The sequence below is a fragment of the Medicago sativa genome, chromosome 5 (assembly GCF_051527215.1).
Source record: "Medicago sativa cultivar Bolivia chromosome 5, Bolivia_mono, whole genome shotgun sequence".
Lineage (NCBI taxonomy): Eukaryota > Viridiplantae > Streptophyta > Magnoliopsida > Fabales > Fabaceae > Medicago > Medicago sativa.
Window position 1 is genome coordinate 20,072,845 of NC_140753.1, and position 23,696 is coordinate 20,096,540.

The following is a 23,696-nucleotide window of genomic DNA, read 5'->3' on the forward strand; positions in this document are numbered from 1 at the left end:
GTATCACACTTATGAACTATCGATTGATTAAAAAATTTTAAAACAAAATACACAAAGTTACAAGTACAAGGAGACAAGTGCATGAGTTACAACATTATTTGAACACCGTTACTTTATCAGGTGGTGGATCACATGTTAATCTGGAAAGCTAAGTAAAATGGATTATATTCCATCAAGAGTGCTTATAGATTTTGTGTGGAAGAATTGGTAGATGTTTCTCACCTTCGAAGGCTAGGAATTTGGTATGTTATTTGGAGACTGAAAGTTCTGCCAAATGTAAAGAATTTGATTTGGCGAATGTGTCGTGGGTGTTTGCCTACCTGAGTTTGACTTCAAGATAAAGGAGTGCAATGTCCCACAAGCTGTGAGTTGTGGTGGCCTGCATGAGGACCTTGCACATATTTGTTATGAGTGTCCTTTTACTGTGCCGGTTTGACGTAAGAATGGCCTTTGGAATGCGGTTCATGAGGTGTTTCTCGAAAAGAATTCAGCAGTTGATACCATTTTCGAATTGTTACATCAGCTATCGCAAGAACTTGGTCAACGATTTGCAGCTGTCCTTTGGAGCCTTTGGAAGCATAGAAATCTCAAACTTTGGTAAGAGGCCATAGAAAGATGTGCTCATGTAGTAGATCGGGCTTGTAACCTTATGGAGGATTGACATGCAGCTAATGCTACTCTTCCGGTAGCTAGTCGAAACAACATTTCAATAAATTCAGTCTGTAATGATCAGATAACAACAATAACACCGATAAGACAAGGCAATTCAGTTACAACTCGAATTTCCTATTCTTCTACAACAACGAGTGATATGGCTTTAGACAGGTGGCAACGTCCACAACGAGGCCGTCTGAAATGTAATGTTGATGCTTCATTTTCGAATCAGTTGAATAGAACAAGTATTGGAATATGATCCGTGATGATGAAGGTACCTTTGTGTTGGCTCAAACTATCCCACTCTCTCCTGTGTATTCTGTTGTCGTGGTAGAAGCCTTGGATTTATTCCATGCCTTACAATGGCTAAGTGACATGCAATTTGACGACGTCAATGTCGCCTTGGATTCAAAGATTACAATAGACATCTTCCATCATCGTCAGGTTGATGTTACGGAACTTGGACAAGTAATTTCAGCATGCTAGAGTCTTTTCAACACACACTTCTCAAACTCTAAGGTCGAGTTCAACATGCGACAAGCAAATGACCCTTGCTGGGGTTGCCGCATTAACCGTTAGTCTCACTATTTATTATCGTATACCTCGTTGTATAAACTCATTTTCTTTAAAAAAAAAAAAAAAAGAACATGAGTTACAAAGTGTCTTTTCAACACACACTTCTCAAACTCTAAGGTCGAGTTCAACATGCGACAAGCAAATGACCCTTGCTGGGGTTGCCGCATTAACCGTTAGTCTCACTATTTATTATCGTATACCTCGTTGTATAAACTCATTTTCTTTAAAAAAAAAAAAAAGAACATGAGTTACAAAGTTACTCCTTGACCGTAGACCAGTTACTAGATTCTCCCTATCATATCGAAAACAAACCCTACTTCAGACCTGGATCCAAGCCGTTGTCATCTCCATCACAACGATTCCCATATCTGTTCAAGCATCCCAATCCAAACCAATTGAAACTCAGCGAAGCTTCCAGACCCTTGTCCATAAGTGACATTTAGCTATTGTTTCCTTCAATGTAGCATCACGATAAAAAACAGCCGTGTAAATTCCAGCGCCAGTTCTGAGGTATGGATGGTTTTCCTTCCCGTAGATTGATTGAATATGCTGTTGCCCGTTTGTCTGTGTAAATTATACTTAAATATATATTACTAATTATTAAAATCAAATATAATTTCATTTGTTTGATTATACTATTAATTGAAATTCCGGTGTGTGTCTGTGTATATTCATTATTGCTTGCAGAAACAATGAAGAGGTGTAAAAAGCTTGAGACTGATTTGCCTGATTGTGTTATATCCTATATCTTTTCAAAGTTAGGTTTGAAGGATTTGGTGAAAACCAGCGTATTGTCCAAACCATGGCTTCCCGAATGGGGATTAAGAATGGACCTCAATTTTGATATCCAAAACATGTTTGACCATAATACAATTCGAGAGTTACGAGAAACCCGTCCACTCTTCCAATCTGAATTTGCCATAAGATTGGATCAATTCATGCAGCATTATCATGGTGCCACGATCCGTTCAATCAAAGTAAAGTTTCCATTAGGTGATGACCATAGTTATGCCATTGACAGATTGATTTCCCAAGGAATTGCGAAAGGTGTCAATCGTATTGAATTGCTCTTCTCATATGACACTATTTACACCGATCTAGAAATGGAGACATACAAATTTTCCTTTACACTCTTATCTAATACTCATTCTCTGGCGTATTTGCACCTACAGAACTGCCGCATAGTAGCACCTATGGACTTCTCTGGATTTAAGAATCTGAGAACTCTTGTGTTGCATGTAGTTCGTGTGACGCAAGATATTCTCCAGGGTCTGTTTTCCAACTGCATCCATCTTGCAGACTTCACCCTTGATAACTGTCGGTTCAATTCTGACTTGAAAATAATCAGTCCGACATTGTTTCGTTTGAACATTGTTAACTGTGGGGTTGACTATTGGCCGAAGAATATAGATATCGTCACATCAAATCTCACATCCATTGAATATTCTTGTAATGGTAGCGATGTACACTCGGTGAACATTAAGGCTCATATGTTATCCAAGTTTAGCTTCAGAGGTTGTCAAATTCCTCGACATTTTGAGTTTTCTAGACTCAAAAATGTGACAACAGTTGTGTTGGATGGGATCTATGTATGTTGTCTCCAAATTGATGTCGTGCCTCTTTTGTTTTCTGAATGTCTCCAACTTGAAGACGTCACCTTTAAGAACTGCAAGATCGTGTGTGATTTGAAAATTATCAGTCCGAAGTTGCGTCATTTGAAAATATTTGACTGTGGAGATAGAGACATCTATCCTTGGAGGGTGATTATTGATGCATTGAATCTCTTATCCTTTGAATTTAGTTGTAACATAGGCAAATTCATCTCTGTTAATGCTCCAAGGTTATCAAAGGTTTTTTGGAATGCAGCTAGGCGAGAGAAAAATCCACCTCTCTTTGGTCCAATTCCAAGATTACAACATATTGAGATTTTAGCTATGGTCTTGAACTTTTCACAGGTGAGTCACTCAAAACCCATGTTTGCTTGCTAGTTGATGTTTATTGTCTCTACTCTCTATATAAGTTCTATATCTAAATACTAACTGTTAATATAATTGTTTATGTATAAAATAATATTATAATTGGTTAGTCCTATTAAGTTGTTTTTGTCACAAATTGGTCATTTAAGTGATAAAATATCTACCCCATTATCCTATTTTCATCAAACTCACTTAAAAAGTATTTATGTGGAGTGGACATTTAATGTTAAGTTGGTATGTCCAAATTCACCGCTCTCAAAACTAGGGTTCATAAGTGTGTTATTCAGTCTTGATTTGAAACAAAATTGATCGATTAGTTTATTTATAATATTGTTGATGAAACATTTATCAGTAAAATTAGGCTTGAATTAAAAAGCAAGAAGAAAATGCGTTTAAGCAATCATGTTTGCTGTCATGAACACTTTTGGACCCACCACCTCAATGTTAAATGATCCGTAAGAACTTTTTAACGAAGTTGGCTGAAAAAATGGGTGGCAATGTAAATATTCTATGACGTAAAAGATCAATTTGTAATAAAAAAAAAAACTTAATGGACCAATTGGTAACAAAAAAACTTAAAACTAACTTGTTATAAACATTTAACTTAAAGGACCGCGTGAGGTATTTGGTCTTTATATTTGCACTAGATAACATGTTTTACCACTTTTGCCTGGTCAGTCTTATTCTACGTCCATAAAGATTCTCTCCCTCTAATGTTTAAACAGGGATTCCTCATTGCACCACTTCATCTCCAGATTCAACCATATACATCACTTCCCTGCCCTTCCCTTATAGCTCGATATCTCTAGATTTTGGCCACTATTTTTTTTAAAAAAAATCTCACATCACCTATCAAACCATGCTTGACAACAATTTTTTTAAAATAAAAAAAAAAAAGTCACAACTTTAATCCCAATATGGCAAGATAACAATTTAAGTGATACCAGTTTTTTTTTTTTTTTTGGCTTAAATGCATTTTGGTGTCACAACTTTCATCCTCTATTTTTAAAAACCATTTTTTTGTCCCCAATTTCACATTTTTCTAAAATTTACACTCATCCTATATTGGGGTAATTTTTGCTGATGCGGCCTATTCATGTCAGTAAAAGCTGCCTCATAAGCATCATTCATGAGTAGGACATATCAGCAAAATGACCCAAAAATGAGATATGAAAATTCAGAAAAAAAGTAAAATTAGGGAGAAAAATCGATTTTTATAATAGAGGGACAACACTTTATTATTTTGAAAATAGGAGGACCAAAGTGCATTTAAGCCTTTTTTTTTTAAAAATTATTGGTTTTTCATCGTGGTTTAGAAATGTTAGTCTAAGCCTCTGGCATTTGGTTTTAAAGATTTATCGGTTTTTCATCCTGGTTTTGAAAATAAGGAATACAAGAATTGAGGGAATAGAAGCTGAAAACCTTTTACCCCCTCTACATTTTGCTCTCCTCCTCTCCTTATGCACACACTCATTTACAACTTGAATACTCACTCACAACTTACATGCATGTGTATTGTCTCCTCGAGTCACCTTATTTTTGGTTTTTGGTTTTTCTTCTTGGTCTAGGAATTTGTTAGTCTAAGCCTCTCCATTCTTGTTGATAATGAGCTAGACGGCTCCAGATACCTTGACAATTTTTATTTTTGAGTTTCAAAGAATCTAACTGCAAAGCTCACACATTAAGTGTCGAGAAATGTGGTATTGCGGGTTCGAGTCCGCACTCCAGGATATCATATCCCAAGACACATTTTATTTTAGAAGACACGAAGTTTTAGTTTTTTTAACGGTAGGTAGACAACTTTAGATCATAAAGAGGTGAGTGCTTAGAGAAAGTAGAGGGTTTGGGTGACATTTGAACAAAAATGAGAAGAGACAAGTGCAATTTCTCAATTATTTATTATATTATTCATTTAAAATTATCTAATCAATAATATTTTATTAAAATAAAATTTATGAAGATATATATGCCATTTCACTTTAATGTTGCTGGTGTAATCAGATAGCGGAATTAACAAGGATCTTGGTTCAGTTTCAAAATCTTCGACAATTGGAGTTATTTATCGAGGGAGCATATGATCCAAATATGAACTACTTTTGGATTTTAGATATTGCAATGGCTTCTCAGCATCTCCACAAACTTTCTCTGACGGTGAGTTATTCAATTTTAACTTTTTTATGAATAACAGTTTTCTAAATAGTATATGTAAATCAATCTTTGGAATTTTATTTTTGACCGAAATTCAATCTTGACTTGAGCTAGAACTTTTATATCCTTATTAAACGTTTTTACGTTTTCAATGTGTTCGTCTACATATATCAATAATTTTAAATAGACAATTTTGTAGACATACTCGCATATAGAAAAGTTAAAATGATTGTGATTATAATTGAATATGCTTGTAAAAAAAATATAATTTAACATGCTTAACAAATTAATAATTATTATTTTTCTTTAAGTTTCTTAAATCAATTTTTAGAACTAAATTTTAAATTTTTATGTGTAATATAAAATCCGAATGTATAATTTAACTCAATTGACAAGTCCTTATAAAGGTGTATAGTAGAATTGTACTTTTACTTGAGAGTCATAAAGTAAATTAAGTTTTGGAACGTGTAACATACTACATATGTGCAATTGCAAAACTATTACACCTTGTTGAAATTTGAAAATATAATTTGAACGTACCAAACTTTGCCTAAATCACAATAACTTCCTATTTCAGCTAAAATAATCACAAGTCCTGCACTGCATTAGTGTTATATGCCTGTTGGGTTGTTTTAACAACTTATTATATACATAAAATCATGATCTTTATTTTTTGCATTTTCAGATTAGAAATTCACATAAAGAAAATTCACATATGGTTGGATTTCAGAGGCAAAGAGAATCCACAGGTTTTTTACATAATGATTTGAAATATGTCGAGTTACGTGGCTGTGTTTGCACCATAAATGTGATTGAGTTAGCAGGTCACCTTTTGAGGAATGCGAGTTTGCTTAAGCAAATCACTTTCAGTTCTCGTTACAAATTCTATCTAGGTGGTGAGACATGGACTACGGGTTGTGAGAGCTGTTGTTGGCCTGAACATAACTTAATTTATGAGATGCTTAAAGATGAATTAAATGAAGAGCGTCGACTTATTATTTTGTAGTGTTATCTTATTTATAACGAATTTTATATTTTTATTAATTAAACATTCGTACATTGTATAATTTACTTTGATATGAATTGCAATATTAACTGAAGTAGAGAGTATTGCCTTGTTAACAACTTCACATTCATGGAAAACATAAAACAATTGTATTGTAGCATGAAAATATGAAGCTATACACTTCCCTCATTGCACAATGCACACAAAAAATCCTTAACTACCCTCAAATCACCTCACACCCACATCCTCAAATCTGGTTCCTTTTTCTCATTCTTTGGACACAAGCTTATTGATGCCTACATTAAATGTGGCGTTGTAGCCGAAGCACGTAAGTTGTTTGATGAAATGCCAAACAGACACATAGTTACTTGGAATTCAATGATTTCATCCGATGTCAGCCGTGGAAAGACCAAAGAAGCTATTGAGCTTTACAACAACATGCTCTTTGATGGTGTTTTACACGATGCTTACACGTTCTCTGTGATTTAAGGCTTTCTTGGAGATGGGTTTTTACGTGAGGGGCAGAAGGCGCATGGGTTGGCCGTGGTTTTGGGTTTTGAGGTGTCAGATGGGTTTGTTGCAACCGGCATTGTTGATATGTACGCAGAAATTGGTAAAATGACGGATGCCCATTTTGCGTTTGACTGTGTTTTGGATAAAGATGTTGTCTTGTTCACTGCATTGGTTGTTGGGTATAATCAACATGGTCTTGATGGTCAAGCTTTGGAGGTTTTTAAGGATATGTTCGGTAGTAGAATTAAGCCTAACGAATATACTTTGGCAAGTGTTTTGGTTAGTTGTGGTAATCTAGGAGATTTAGTTAATGGTAAATTGATTTACGGTCTTGTTGTTAAGTCTGGTTTGGAATCTGTTGCTTCACAGACTTCGCTTCTTACCATGTATTCAAAATGCAGCATGATTGAGGATTCCATAAAGGTGTTTAATCAAGTTGCTTATGCAAGCCATGTGAGTTGAACATCTTTTACAGTTGGTCTTGTACAGAATGGCAGAGAGGAGGTTGTTTTGTCGATGTTTAGTGAAATGATTCGGTGTTCGATAAGTCCGAATCATTTCACATTGTCTAGTATTCTTCATGCTTGTTCAAGCCTTGCAATGCTTGAAGCAGGGAAACAAATCCATGTCTTAACCATGAAACTAGGTGTCGATGGAAACAAGTATGTTGATGCTGCACTGATTCATTTGTATGGAAAATGTGGAAATGTAGAAAAGGCAATGTCTGTTTTTGATTCGTTGACTAAGTTAGATGTAGGATCCATAAGCACAATGTAGAAATGGATAGGCTTTTGTTGATTCTTCAAAATTAATTTTGATATTACAATGACATTGTTTTACTTTCTTAAACAAAATAGTAAACAGTCAGATCTAAATAAGTATAAAACTTTGTGAATGCAAGAATATTGAAAAAACAGCAGTTACATACAAAACTGTAACGTAGTTATTTACAGTGCCTTTCTGGGTTTACTAAAACTGAAGTAAGGTATGTATACAAAACAAGAGTGAGTTTTGGTCTTTGTTTGGTTTCACTTCCGCATACACTCAACTTGTATTCAGATGCCAATCGACCATGATTTAACTGAAGTTATAAACTGTAGCTTTGATCCAGATGCGTGTTGGACATTGATCTACCGCAAAAACAACCAAGCACTTCGTATCAGCACTGAATGGTGTGATGGCGTAACCACACAGGTCATACATAACCATACAGAAATCATCATATTTGACTGGAGGTGAATTCGACTGGAAGTGTTTCTGAATCTGATACAACATGACATTAACATTCTTGTGAGTTCCGCCATATCATTAAAAGGAAGGTCGTAGTAATTTGACAGTATCACTGCAAAACAACATTAACGTCAGTCACAAGGTTGCCTAAAGACTAATACATCCCAATCCCATTCGTAAAGCCAGAACATCTGAGTCAAAATTATATTCCCCTCAGCACAATAAATAGTTGCATCTATTATTCATTCCATTCAAGATATATGCTTTCTCATATTGAATAAGTTTTTCACCAACTCCAATCAAGGATGAGTCTGAAACATGTTGGCCTTCAGTTTTTACGTTGTTCGGATTGTATAATATGAAAAGCATTCGGGTTATAGAATCCGAATAAAGGGTAATTTTAGAAAGAAAGAAAAAAGGGCGCGCAAGAATATCATAAAGTGGGAAAAATAATAGTTTAAATCAATGACCTAGGTTAAAATGGGTCCAAGTTGAACCCAAAGTTTAAACGGTGTAAATTAAACGGACCCTCACTTTATATAGATGACACTTCCAAATTTGAAACGATCTTCACTCAAAGACATCTCACTCAACTTTATTTGGTCTTTTTCTTTTTGTCTAACAATTTCATATACTAGTATAGTATTTATAATCAAGCTAACAAATGTCATGTTCCAGCTCCAACGCAACACTCCATTCTTTTTGGTGGTGGCCGGGGTTTGAACCCCGGACCTTGCATATTTTTATGCATTGTCCATACCAACTGAGCTAAGCTCACGAGGACGCAACACTCCATTCTAATCCAGTTCAAAGTCTCCAAGTCTCTCCCTATTGAACACATAAAAGAGAAACGATATATTGTCAATTTTAGTTTGTATAATAAAGTGACCACAAATATATCTAAAGCAAACTCCAATGTCTACGGGATTAAACTAATAATCACCTGAAATACCTTCCTAGTGTTGTTCCATACCTTTTTATTTCTCCCATCCATATAGTCCAAAGATTCATAGCAAGGTATCGTCTTCTGGATTCATAAATATAGGCTCTCTGAAAGTTTCGCTATATGCCACGGCTTCTTGGAAAGTGTCCATCATCCCCAACCTTGATCACCCTTATTTGCGATCGCATGTGGAGCATTATCAATCTCAACTTCACAGAGTGAGCAAACTAATTGACAATGAAAACTCTTAAGTTCTAAGATAATCTTGGTTTGAGATACAATTTCTGCAAAGGCACCTTATGAGGTTCTTAACTTTGGGAGGGATGTTCAATCCAAGTTCCAGTTTCCAGAAACATGCAAAGGGATATGGTGTCAACCAAGCTCTCCATTAAAGTTTTTTACTCTCAATTTTTATATTAATAACTTATCTCACATTCTTTCTATTCAATGGTGAGATTTATAACAATTGAGAGACATGAGAGAGAGAGAGAGAGAAAAAATTGAGAGGATTCATTCCCCACAATTGGTAAGCAATTTTTACTATGTTGATTCCCTTGCTAAATTTTGACAAATTATGTCAATTATAAAGAGTTGCACTATTTGCTCACCAACAATTTGGCAATATACACCTACTACTAATCTATTCAGTTTTACGCAAAACACTTCTTTTACTATAACATTTTTGTTGTTGGAGGAAACCTGTTCTATAAGAATTAAGAACAAAATTGTTGAGTTATTGACATTGATGTCATCGCAAACAAATGAGCTATTCTTTCAAAACGCACGTGTGTACCTGCGCAATTTGCAAGGACTAAATAATATTAAAAGAAAATGAGATCTCTAAATATGCATAAAAGGCATAAATTAAGCAAATAATTCACTTAGACGTCATGTTCTAAAAATAATAATGTAGGTATATTTATCTATATAAATATTCCACTTAAACGAATGTTCTAAAAATCCACTCAAACAAACAATGAATACATTACCATTTACTACACATTTCAAAAACAAACAATCCGCTTATACTTCATGTTGTTAAAAATCTACTGTCAGTCAGTCATTTTATGAAACAAATTTCAGACAACTACAGTTTATGTATACTATTATAATTTCTTTGAGTAGAAAAAGATATACAAGTCAAAAAAGTAGGGGGGACCCTTGATAGCCTGCGATTGGACAAAAAAGTAAAACAAATAAGGGTATTTTCCCCCAGTGGTAAGCAATCACAAAAATGGAATTTTCCTTCTTTCACAGGGTATTTTCATAGATCATTTATACAATTGCATCCTCCCAATTCTCAGCACTACACAAGGTTCATTTTCTCCCGCATTTAACATATCTCTTCAGAGGACAGAGGACAGCACAGACACCCTGTAAATTGAGCATTGAAATGTCATTATTCCACGATAATAGACGTTCCTCTAAAACAGGAAATTCATTGCAAGTATCACTACTCCTAGAATTTGGACAGTAGCCTAATAATAGACGGTGGGGTGTTCTATAAGGAATGCATCACTTTCAATTCTTATGCACAATCACTAACATCTACACTCATCCTTTTTGTTTCATAAATTAACACAGCTGCTTCCGCAGTCCTCTCTCACATTATAACACTACTGTACACACAATGACAAACAGAAGTAAATAGGCATTCAGTTATTTACCATCATAGGACAAAAATTGAGGCAGCTGAACTCAACTCGTGGTGGCAGGTCTACGTTTCACCACCAAATCATCAGCTGAGTAGTAGTCAGCAATGAGCCGGTACATGTATGATGGGTTATGCCCTCCTCTGAGAAGAAGTCATTTCCAAACCAGCAAAAGCAAAGAAAGAAACCAATTAGTACACATTTTCTAATGTCAATGACCAAGAAAATCTATTTTCTATCAGTTGCTGTTCAACTTACGTGTCGGTAATAAAGAGACTAACAAGTTTTGGTGGCACATAATCGAATGTTGGGTTAACGACATGAAGAGAACCTCCACTTGCAGAATCCATGCAATCCGAGAACTCCCCAAAGTCAAGTAGCTCAGATGGGGATCTCAGCTCATTCAATAGGACTTCAGGATTGTGTGGATATAAAGGGCACAACTGTCAATAAGATAAAGCCACATTCAACAAAAGCCTAACATTTGGCAACTGTTAAGAGAAACCAGATCAAAATTTAATTCCAAAAACAGGGTTATGGCACCAAAGTTTCCCTGCTAGCTATTAACAAAAGGCCTAGAGAATGAAAACATTGGTAATATTATCATAATCTGGATACATCTTAACCGAACCAATAACTAAAAAGTAGCCATTTCATTATCATAATAGAAAATGAAAACATTGTTCAGTTTCAATTTTACATTCTACGAATCCTATCATTACGCGAAAAATATTTGAACCAATTGGAACAGATTGAAATAACTGAACTTCAAACAAATTCGTTTAGAGAGTAGATGTATACTATGTGCAGACAACTAAATTAACTAGATTTCAAAAAATTATTGGCACCCCATACCTATTATAATGAAAACAGAAATTATACTCAGATATCTCCAAAATTTATAGAACCGGAATAACTAAGGTCCATAAGGATATATCTATTGAAAATAAAACATGTTTCAACATCACCTCATTGCAAATGGAAGAGAATGAGTAAGGACTTCGAATTGTGATTATGGTTTAATATTATTGATAATCTGATTTGTGAACAAAAAGACTATAACACTAACACTTATTTATCCCAATGCAAGACTCCAAATCCTAATTAAAATGCAAGACTCCAAATCCTAATTAAAAAGGAAACAAATCATGATAATAACTAACAAACATGAAAACTAATCTTAAGTGATTGTGGAAGATACTCTAAGATGATATCAAACAATTATACACTATATTTATAAAGCAACATTTTTCACAATACATATCTTTTAAAACTGCTACGACCTCATAAACCTTTTATTTAATGCATAATAAGTTGTCTAAGTAGGTAAAACAAGTATCAAAATGTTAATAAACATTTATTTTGGTCTGACTGTCATAATTGGTTAATGGTTAACTATCATAATGATTATCCTTCATTTCTACTAAAATAGAAAGGTTAAAAAGCTGAACTACTGCCGCATATCCATCCATATAAATTTGAAATATCAAATATGAACTATCAAATAATGTGCGGTGATTATTCATCTTGAAATGCAATTAAACAAGTTTAAAAAAACAGCACGTTGATTAAATATTTTGATTCTGTTATTTCAGTTTCCAAAATTGCAAATTTTATATGTGGAAAGAACATGTTGAATTCTTTGCTTCCCACAGATCTGGTAAACCATAACCGGTTTCCATATTTAACAGAACAAAAATAATTGTGAGAAGATTTGGTAAACAATAATTGAGATAAATTTAAATACTATAAGTTAGCATTTCACCTTGTGACTTCCAGCAAGTACAACAAAAGGAACAGCATGCCTTTGAGCTGCAAGTGCAACCATATTTAATCCAACTGGGGCAATTACTCCACCATTAGCCATGACAGCATGAGCTCCAACTATAACCTATATAATGGCAGGATTTTTAGATATGTTCACTCAGGATTAAATCCACCACTTATATCAGCTTTGTAAGTTGAAATCAGGTTAAATTTTGCATAAGAGTTTTGATTCCAAAAAGAATGGCAGGATTTTCACATACCATGTTCACTCGGGAAATCATAGCAAAAACTGCAGAATCCGTAATCACTGTGGTTTGTAAGCCTCTAGCGGCCAATTCCTTTGCAAGGAGATGTCCCTGATATCTGATTGCATGTAACGTCAACATTAAATGGTCATATGAATAGTATAAAAAAATACTGATAATTGAACATCACCATCAACTGCAAATGTAAGACAGCTACAACTACAAACCTTGGGGCACCTTCAGCAACAAAGACCTTAAATGATCTCTTTTTCTCTTTTGCAGCACAAAGAAATTCCAACACGGTCTTTGAGCTTCCTAGCGTTAATATTACCTCACTGAAAATCATGGAAATAAAGTGTAAACAAACAAGAAAAAGAATAAAAAAAGTCTTCTATCTTTAAAAGAAAAAGATCATCATCTTCCTATCTATCAAGACATAATCCCATAAATCAACAGAACATTTGTGTTGATTAATTAAGATGAGATGAGGGGAGCATGGAATAATAATAATAGAAATAAAATAATAATGATGATAATAATAAGGAAAAATTACACCCGTCGCCAACTTAATTTCAGAGAACGATTTCATCCTTTATCTTTTTTTTTTTTAAGTCATTTTCGTTCTTTTGGTCCGTTTCATATGAATTTTCAAGCATCAAATCTAAAATTCATATGAAAACATGAGCGAAGAACTATAGATTTGAATCTTGAAAATTCATATGCAAATTGACCAAAAGGAAGAAAATGACGTGAAAAAAAAAAAAGATAAAGTCCAAAACCGTTACCTGAAATTAAGTTAAGGGACAAATTTTGTCTAACAATTATAATAATTATAATAATAAGTGAAGAGCCAAATGTTAGTCTATAATGTAAGTAACCCTCAACAACTTCAGATATAGACGAACAAAATAGCTCATTTTCCAAATAAACAAAAAAAAAAAACAAACCATTAGAAAGTTTTCTCAAGAATATTTGGCTGTTTTGCAAATTACATGGTGTTTATTGAACATATGTATGACCTACAAAGTTAATACTATGTGATAAAATTGAAAATTACACTTTTGACCATTATATCAGCCAATAGTAGGTATCCCCAGCAATACACTGTCACATATTAAAAAAATAATTAATCATTACCTTTTTTGTTTTACATTCAAGACAAAACCTCAACCATACTTTTACATTCAAGGTAATTTAATCTCAAACAGGCTCCATGAAAAGCTTTAACTAAAGTGTGGCTTGATAAATTTGACCATACAAATAGTTAAATAAAATTATTTGGGATCTTAAAGATTTATCAGTCTTCGTAATTTTAGTCCAATTCACTACTGCTAAAGTAATGTAGAAAACACTCAAAAACAAAGCACTGGACTTTTAACATAGGCATTGTTTCTTATCTAATTGTTAAAAAGAACAATAACAGTTTCACTTATGATTAAGAACTTAAACCATCTAGAAATAGTTGTATGTTCACCATATGGCATAGTATAGAATACTCCACTCTAGAAACTAAAGCATTCAATCAACCATGTGGAGAATTATGGGGTATTGGAATAATCTATCAATGTCTATTTAGAGCAGTCTAAGAGATCTTATCATTGACTACAAAATAAAATAGCATGACTCTTGCCTCTTCAAAAAAAAAAAAAAAAATAGCATGACTCTTGGCACATGGTAGGCTCAAAAAATTGGCGTGCAGATATGTATAAATATCCATATAAGCCTTTCAGAGTCAACAACCAATCGTGCCTATGGTGAACAGGTATAAAATGTTTTCAAACAAATAGGCAAAAGATAAACACACACACATCTTAGAGTAGATTAAGGTGAAACCAACTTTTGATGAATGTGCTCTACTGCTTGCTCAGCTATTTGTTCATAGCAAGTAGATATGTCTTGAATAAGTTCATTAACTGCTTCAATGACATCATGCTTCAACTTTCGACCTCTTGAACTCTTATCAACAGCTGAAACAAAGAAAAACAAAACTCAAACTCCAAACGGCACAAGAATTATTTTTTTTGAACAATAAACGACACAAGAAATTGAATATCAGAACAACAAAAATTTCACTACAAATGCCACTAGAAGGAAAATAAAATAAAATAAAATAAAGGGTGGCCCAGTGTACAATGCTCCCACCAAATGCAGTTTGGGGAGCGTAGATGTATGCAATCTTTCCCCCGCAAGCAGAGAGGCTGAGTCCAAGATTTGAACTCATGACCTCTAAGTTGCAAGGCAGGAACGTTCCATTGTGCAAAGTCTCACCATAAATAAGAATGAATGGATAATAAACAATAATCACAACGATCAACAATTAAAGTATAGAATAATGTCAATGAAGCATTCTGATGTCATTAGAAAAAGACAAGAAACGTATTACATTACATCTATCTAAGCATTAATTGTACCCAAGAAGGTTATCTTTATTAAAAACAAAAACTTGTGCCTTAGAATGATTTTTGGTGAGTAAAAGATTAAATAAGAAACAGAAAAAATAGTAGTTTCTCCACTGGATATCAAGTAAAGACACAAGCATGATTCCATTCACATCAAGTTAGCAGGCAAAAAAGAAAAGAAAAATACAAGGTCAACAATATTATAAAAGTTATTTTATAACACTCTCAATCTTAATAGCATGGTGCCATACTCACATCTACTTTTCCCTTCAGAATCACCCCCCGAAGAAGATGTGTGTGGAATGGCAGCTGAAATAGGTGTATCCTCTAGAAGAGTTTGCAATGATGGTGGACGCAAGGTGCTTCTTGCAGCAGCTGCAACAGCAGCAGCAGATAAAACAGGATAATCATCTCGCTGCTCATCATCTTCATCGTCACTTACAGCTGATAACTCCAAACCATCTATAGCAGCTGTGGCGAGGGAAAGATCCTCCTCTCTTATAATGTGCAAAACACGCCTCACAATATTTCCCACAGCTAGCTCTGCAATCGCATACATAACATTTTATGATAGGCAAACAATAAATCAATCTCCATTATCCAGGAATCGCAATAAACCATTGTGTGTGACGATATCAGTTTAATATCTGATATGTGGGTCAACGGTCCACACGATATTAAGTTAAGTTCTTGAGGGGGAGAGTCTACTACAGTAGCTTGCTACTGGGCCTTGCAAGCATTGCCTCTGTGTTGCACTAGAATAATTTATGAACAAAAAAGTATTACAATTACCTTGCGATAACCATGAGTATTTTAAACAACCTTGGCATGATTTGAAACTAGTTTTGGCATCTCACTTTTTAAAAAATTCTCTGATTTAATGATAAGATCAACAGGTATTTGAGGAGAAAGATTGAAAAACCAAAAGAAACTTATTGTTAATCCCTCAGATCAATGTGATCTTGAGCAATGAATGAGAGTACATTTTTTTAGGGATCATTTGATGGTGCATGACTTATCCTTGTTCTGACTATCTGCCTAAAACCAACTCTAACTCCCTCCCTTCTGTCTATTTAGTACATTCTGTTGGAACAGTTGGTAGTTACAACGGTTACATTCAATTAGTTTCTCCTATTCTCCCCCTTCCTCTTCACATACACATTGCTAATAAAAGGCCTCCTATCATTTAATTGTTGCATAAACACTTATAAGCTTTTAAACACTTTATCATAAGGAAAGAACCATAATAAATATAGTTTAATCGAAAAGTTTCCACAAGCTAGAAATTCATTCAAACTAGCCTTGAGCAATCAGGCAGCAATAAGCCCAAAACACATGTCTGACTTCCATAAAGACAATGAACATAACACATCCATAATGCTTAATTGTAGTATTAAAAAAAAAGTAAAAATTCCATCTCAGCATACCAACAGGGTTAGCAGCGATAAGCTTCTCCCCCACAGCCCTTACTGCATTAATCAGAGCTGTAGCCTGGTGTGTTTGAGGCAACCTCTGCTGTGAAATCACAGACCGAAGCAACTCTGCTGCCTGTTTTGCTGTGGCCTGAGAACCTTCAATTTTACTAGCATCACACATCAATAAATAAATAGATTAATAAAAACAACATTCACAAACACAGAAAATCACCCAAAAAAATAATAAAAAAATAATCAGCTCTTAAACCTCAAAAGTCACAAAATGTTCCTAATACACAATTCACCGAACTGAAACAGTGCCAATGAAGAAACAATTTACCGTTTTTTAAGCTGATTCAAAAATTCATTAACAAGGGTATGAACATCCGGCATTTTGGTACCAACCTGAAAAAGGGGGAAAAACTATTTTATGTAAATAAAAGTAAAAGGGGGTAGCCTAAAATAGCATTACAAAACCAAGTATTTTTATTTTTGAGTTGAAATAACATTCATTTTCTTCTTGGTTGTTTCAAGTTTTCCCAAAAACCAAATAAATTGAGAAGAAAGTGATTACCTAGGAAATATCGGGGGGAAACTGAGAATAAAGTAGGGGTGTTTGTAGGACAGGTTGGGATGGGTTACGCCTGACCCTTACTACTACTAGGCCCTACATTTTGACCAGGCGAATTGTGGAAACCCAATGATATACGGGGGTTAAAGGAATAAACATCAATTCAATCCCTAAGCTATCATTTTCTCTCCAATTTTGTCCCTAGACTATAAAACATAGTGAGCACTGAGCATTTCCTAAACTATATGAAATCCATCAATTTAGTCCTTAAGGTATATGAAAATCTTTCAATTCAGTCCCTAACATCTTAATACGATTGACTAAATTGACGAATTTCAGATAAATCAGTGATTACTTATTACATTTACACAGTTTAGGGACTAAATTGATGGTTTATTCTAGGATAAACAGATGCTGGGTTCAACTAAGACAAGATCAGGTTGACCAGAACACTACATGCCATGTTATCAGGGGCGGACATGGAGTCCGAATATCATCGGGGCACAATTTTTTTTATCAAATAATTAAATAATAGTAAATATAATAAGAAGTTATATTAAAAGTAGTTGTAGCAACCAAAATTACAAAGAGAACGTTCTATATGTCAACCAATAACAGAACAGAACAAAAATTACCCTGCCTAATTTGCAACAAATAAGCAGCATGTTTGACAATTTAAGCTGTGTAAAATTAATCATAACCCAAACTAAAAATGATAACCCCACAGCCAATGCTTGAAAAAAAAAAAAAAAAAAAAAAAAGGAATAAAATGTAAATGGAAGAAACAGCGTGCACAATTAGTTGGCAATTGGCATGCTATGAAGCATAAGCCTAAAAAATCACATGAGCTATCCTATTGTTCTCAATTATTGATAATTATACCTCTCAAATCTCAATCAAGACATGAATAATTTTCTACCATTTAGTTATAAAAAAGAAGCAAAAAAGAGAGATGACCTAAAATAGAATAGAGATGTTGGTGATGGTGACTGGTGGTGGTGCGTCGTCGGTGATGGGCTGGTGGACCGGTGGTGCTCAATTTAGGGAACTGTGGTTTTGGGGTTTTTGTGTGTTTTGAGCGTGCCTGAGAGTCTGTGTTATGAAGCAAGCGCGTGTAGTAGTATTTTTTTACTATTATTTTTTCCAGCCTCCTATGTTATCGCGCGCCCTATAAAATTCCATAAATACCCTTCAGATTACATAATTCACGAGGCTATTTATAGGAATATTTTTTACCTAGTGAGTCAAAAAACGTGTTCAAAAGGTTTTTACCAGCCATTAATGCTGGTAAAAACCTTTGAAAATGTGTTGCTTTTGGTACAGACCACCAGCCAAAGAAACTGACTATTTTTGGATTATATAATATGAATTCCTCACATGATTTTCAGATTTTATAATCCGAATTTATTCGATACTGGTGAATATGTGAAGGAAATTGCGCACCTTATGTAGGGTGAGGGACATTTCGGATTGCCTTAATTACAGTTTGGCCTCCTAAGCATCAGAAAGTTGCAATTTTGGCCCCCTAACAAAAATAATAACAACTGATCCCCCTATGTTTAGCCCCTTTTGCAATTTTGGTCCTCCAAGTCAATTTTGACTCAGTTAATGTACACGTGGACGCCACGTGTATAATTTTTAATTAAAAAATTAAATAAAAATGTCACGTCTAAATACGTTAATTAAAAAAAATTAATTTAAAAAATAATAATTATTTTTATTTATTTTAAAATTAAAAAACAAAAAATATTAAAAAAATTACAACAATAAAAAAATTAAAAATTACACACGTGGCGTCCACGTGTGCATTGACTGAGTCAAAATTTGTCTGGGGGGCCAAAACTGCAAAAGGGACTAAACATAAGGGGCTCAGTTGTTATTGTTTTTGTTAGGGGTCAAAATCGCAACTTTCTGATACTTAAGGGGCTAAAACTGTAATTAAGTCTTTCAGATTATACAATCTGAAACATGATTTTTTTTCATGTGGTCCACATTGCACCAACAGTTTCTGTGGTACAGGACGCCCAGAGACCTTTATAAATAGGTGTCTCTGTTTTCATAACCAAAAACCACACACACACAAAAAAAAAAATGGAAAACTCTGTCTTTGATCCGAACGCCAAGGTAGATGTAGTTTACTACAACAGAGGGAAATCACCCCATCTGTTCAGGATTCCCACTGATGTCATCCTATCCGGGTTGAAGAGTCAACTGAATCAAATCAACCTTGAACTCAACTACAGAGACACACAGAGGGTGGATGGTGTTGAGTATCGACGTCTGTCGACCGACTCAGCCGGGAGTGTGCGGTTCAGCCGAATGTAGCTCATGAACGACGACGACGTTAGAACCTTGTTCTCGATCTTTGGTCAGTACAATACTAGATGGCCAATCTAGTTGGACGCTTCGTTGGTCAGATCTGTTGAACACATTCAACAAAGTTTGATTCGGTCCAAGAACTACAAAGAGATCAGGGCACTAATGGACACACCAGACGAAGACATTAATTTAGATGATCCGTGATGATGTGTTATGTTTTATTTAATTACGTGTTTTATGTTGTTTTTGTTACGTGTTAGTTATATGTTGTTGAATTAAGTTGTTTTATTATGTTTTAAATAATATATATTATTTAAATTTTCATTATGTTTTAATTTATGCCAAATATGTTCATTTAAATGCTAAAATACCAAGGTGAACTTAGAGAGATGAGCTCTGAGTTTGTCTTCTCCGCTCAAGGTGAACCAGGACTACAACATACCAAGAAACCACCTGACCCTCCCAAAACCAAGATTTCCTTTCGTGATAAATTACTAGGAACCCCTAATGCTATCCCTACACGCAATAAGGAGGACATGATTGAAAAACAACTTGTCCGCATTGAGCTAGAAAATGGTAATCGCCTTCTCCCAAAGGTCTATTTGGAGCCTGCGACTTTTCAAGAACTGTGCATGCCATGGAAGGACGCATTGGTAGTCAAATTGCTAGGGAAGAACCTCGGCTACAACACTATGAAAGACCGGTTGCAGAAAATCTGGAAGCTTCAAAGCGGCTTCGAAATCATGGATAATGATAATGGTTTCTATATGGTCAAATTCGACCAACAAGCAGACAAGGAGAAGGTCATCACCGGAGGACCTTGGATGATTTTTGACCATTGTTTGGCGGTATCACACTGGTCTCCAGAGTTTGCATCACCTGAAGCTAAAGTGGAGCGCACGGTTGTCTGGGTACGCTTTCCAGGTCTTAATCTTGTCTATTATGATGAAAGCTTTTTGTTTGCAATGGCCTCCGCTATTGGTCGCCCGATAAAGGTTGACACCAATACCCTAAAAGTGGAAAGAGGAAAATTTGCACGTGTCTGTGTAGAAGTTGACCTTACAGTGCCAGTAGTGGGAAAAATCTGGGTTAATGGACACTGGTACAAGATCCAATATGAAGGCCTACACTTAATCTGCACAAACTGTGGTTGTTATGGGCATCTTGGAAGAAACTGCAATCAAACAAACACAGTTGCCCCTAAACCTATGGAACAACAAAATCAATCCGCCGCCAACCACCACGTGGAAAGCCACTGCACTCAGCCTGATGCGGCAACCGATCCCAGCCTTTCACTTTCCCAAAACAGTAACGGTAATGTAATCATGGCTAATTACAATGATATGCCAATTATTAATGGTGGTGTTATTGGCATTAATGAAGGCACACAGGAATTACATGGGGATTGGCTCCTAGTGACTAGGAGAAAGAAAACCGCCAATCATCCACAGTCAAATCTCCCCAAGTCAGCCAATCACAGTAAAGGGAACCGTTTTTCAGCGTTAGCCAATCAGGGCCACCAAACAAAGCCTACCAGCTACCCTCCTAGACCTGCCCCACATGTGACCCAACAAAAAACCAACTCATCTATTGATCTTAAACGCCGCAGACAAAATGACGACAATGATGACACCATCATTGGAAAACTTACTATTACCCCAAAAGCATCACAGCATGGTCCCACACAGAAGCATAAACAAATCCAAAAGAGCCCCATCTTAGAAAAGGTCATCCCTGATGTACCAAATATCCCCCCACACAAAACCTACACTACATCGTTCACCCCTCCTAATGATATTAATTACCAAACTGCCACCAACAACAAAAACACGACCCAATCCCCTTCAATTCCCAGTAGCAGTTTCGGCCATGCTATCCAGAACTTGGAGGATGAAGCTATGGTTAACCAAGAAAACCAAGATACTATGGAACCTCAAGCAAATTCTATAGATGAACATCAAGAGACCTCTGGTGCAAGCAAGGAGGACATGGTCACTTAGTTCCAATGTACAGTGTCCCATCATTCTTCATTATTTATGGATGCTCTCTTAGATACTTCAATCCTCTCTTGGAATATCAGAGGGGCACAAAATAATAATGCAAGAAGACAGATGAAAGATTTATTGAGAAAGTACAGCCCTACGTACTTAGCCATATATGAAACCCACACATCCTATGCTAACCTTGCCTCTTTCTGGAACAATAATAACTATAACCCTGTGCATATTGTTGAAGCCAACGGTCACTCCGGAGGAATTTGGCTCCTGACACATACAGCTGCTAACACTACAACTACCGTAATTGACCACAATCAGTATTCAATTTCCTTCTCCATAAACCGCGGTAATGCCGCCATTTTTTGCACTTGCGTGTATGCTAGCCCCAATCCCACCATGCGCACAAGTCTTTGGAATCACTTATCTTCCATCAGTCGGTCCTTTAATGGGCCCTGGATGCTTATTGGCGATTTCAACGAAACACTTCTTCCAAGTGACCAAAGAGGAGGCAGCTTCCAACATAACAGAGCAATCTTATTCTCAAACTTCATGGATAACTGCGGCCTTCTTGATATCACTACCACAGGTGGCCGGTTTACTTGGCATCGCAACAACAACGGCATAAGGATCCTCTCAAAAAAGCTTGATCGTGGCTTGGCTAATGTTGATTGGCGCCTGTCCTTCCCGGAGGCTTTTGTGGAAGTACTTTGCAGACTCCATTCTGACCACAATCCCCTCCTCCTTCGTTTTGGTGGCCTACCCTTAGCAAGAGGACCTAGACCCTTCCGCTTTGAAGCCGCTTGGATTGACCACAAAGATTATGAAGAATTGGTAAGAAACTCTTGGAATTCGGCAAATCATGTCACCACCACCGCTTTAAATATTGTCAAAGATAACTCTATCATTTTTAACCGTGAAGTTTTTGGCAATATTTTTCAAAGGAAAAAACGAGTGGAGAGCAGGTTGAAAGGGGTTCAAAACTATCTTGAAAGAGTGGACTCTACCCATCACACTCTTTTGGAAAAAGAACTCCAACAGGAATATAATCATATTCTCCATCAAGCAGAGATGCTTTGGTATCAAAAATCCAGAGAAATATGGGTTAAATTCAGGGACAAGAACAGCTCCTTTTACCACACCCAAACCATTATCCGAAGAAAGAAAAACAAAATTCATAGCCTCCACCTCCCTAATGGCTCATGGACCAATGACTGTGACATCCTCCAAGATGAAGCCCATAAATATTTCAAAGATTTTTTCACTAAAAACCAACCTCACCTAAACCGCACATTCAACATTGGTAACCACCCAATCATTGATGATACTGGAGCCCTATCCCTTACTAAGGCCGTCACAAAAGCCGAGGTGCTAGCTGCCCTGAATACCATGAAACCCTTCAAATCTCCTGGTCCAGATGGCTTCCAATGTATTTTCTTTAAACAGTATTGGAACATTATAGGAGATGATATCTTCAACATGGTCCAGTCCGCCTTTCAAACTGGAAATTTTGACCCTCAAATTTCAGATACCCTCATCGCCCTCATCCCAAAAGTTGACCCTCCAACCACCTTTAAAGACTTTAGACCAATTAGCCTTTGCAACACCGTGTACAAACTTATCACCAAAGTCCTGGTTAACCGTCTGAGACCGATTCTTAATGTTCTTATAGGCCCCTATCAAAGTAGTTTTCTACCAGGTAGGGGCACCACTGACAATTCTATTGTTTTGCAGGAACTCGTTCACTTTATGAGGAAATCCAAAAGAAAGAAAGGATATGTGGCTTTTAAGCTAGATCTTGAAAAGGCCTTTGACAATGTCAATTGGGAATTTCTCTCTAATTGTCTGCAGGACTTTGGCTTCCCTGACATAACTATAAAGCTCATTATGCATTGTGTCTCGTCCTCCACTTTTTCTATTTTGTGGAATGGTAATAAGCTGCCCCAATTTAAGCCCACTCATGGTCTGCGACAAGGAGATCCTCTTTCTCCCTACCTGTTTATCCTGTGTATGGAGAAGCTCTCAGTTGCCATTCATGATGCTGTCAATCAAGGAAGATGGGAATCTATCCGCATAAATAATAATGGGCCGCCTCTATCTCATCTTTTATTTGCGGACGATGTCCTTCTCTTCACCAAAGCCAAGTGCTCCCAATTTAAAATTGTGTCTGATTTGTTTGAAAGCTTCAGCAAAGCATCAGGTTTGAAAATCAATTTGTCCAAATCTCGTGCCTTTTTCTCTTCAGGTATACCACAAGCAAAGATTCATAAGCTTACTTCTATCTCTGG

General features: G+C 35.8%; 3 protein-coding genes and 1 pseudogene across 4 annotated transcripts; 3 read left to right on the plus strand and 1 right to left on the minus strand.

The window, feature by feature from the left end:
- The first annotated feature begins 1,513 nt into the window (after window positions 1-1,513).
- Window positions 1,514-6,454, plus strand: LOC146920868 (putative FBD-associated F-box protein At1g61330). The gene is made up of 4 exons (XM_085714302.1): window positions 1,514-1,740; window positions 1,918-3,185; window positions 5,208-5,357; window positions 6,040-6,454. Exons 2-4 carry the CDS (start codon window positions 1,923-1,925, stop codon window positions 6,358-6,360), a joined length of 1,734 nt encoding a protein of 577 aa, XP_085570428.1. The 5' UTR covers window positions 1,514-1,740; window positions 1,918-1,922; the 3' UTR covers window positions 6,361-6,454.
- Window positions 6,455-6,527: 73 nt separating this feature from the next.
- Window positions 6,528-7,727, plus strand: LOC146920869 (pentatricopeptide repeat-containing protein At5g65570 pseudogene; annotated as a pseudogene).
- Window positions 7,728-10,011: 2,284 nt separating this feature from the next.
- Window positions 10,012-18,166, minus strand: LOC146920870 (NagB/RpiA/CoA transferase-like superfamily protein). Of its 2 annotated transcripts, none has more exons than XM_085714304.1 (11): window positions 18,053-18,166; window positions 16,865-16,929; window positions 16,537-16,691; window positions 15,365-15,652; window positions 14,548-14,677; window positions 12,938-13,045; window positions 12,726-12,828; window positions 12,464-12,589; window positions 10,957-11,141; window positions 10,714-10,841; window positions 10,012-10,420 (listed from the first exon to the last, which is right to left on the minus strand). In XM_085714304.1, exons 2-10 carry the CDS (start codon window positions 16,915-16,917, stop codon window positions 10,745-10,747), a joined length of 1,245 nt encoding a protein of 414 aa, XP_085570430.1. In that variant the 5' UTR covers window positions 16,918-16,929; window positions 18,053-18,166; the 3' UTR covers window positions 10,012-10,420; window positions 10,714-10,744. The 2 variants fall into 2 exon arrangements, with proteins under 2 accessions (XP_085570430.1, XP_085570431.1); XM_085714305.1 differs by having other exon boundaries at window positions 17,099-18,166.
- Window positions 18,167-19,803: 1,637 nt separating this feature from the next.
- On the plus strand, window positions 19,804-21,414 carry LOC146920871 (uncharacterized). Its single transcript, XM_085711213.1, has one exon. It carries the CDS (start codon window positions 19,804-19,806, stop codon window positions 21,412-21,414), a length of 1,611 nt encoding a protein of 536 aa, XP_085567339.1.
- Window positions 21,415-23,696: the final 2,282 nt, after the last annotated feature.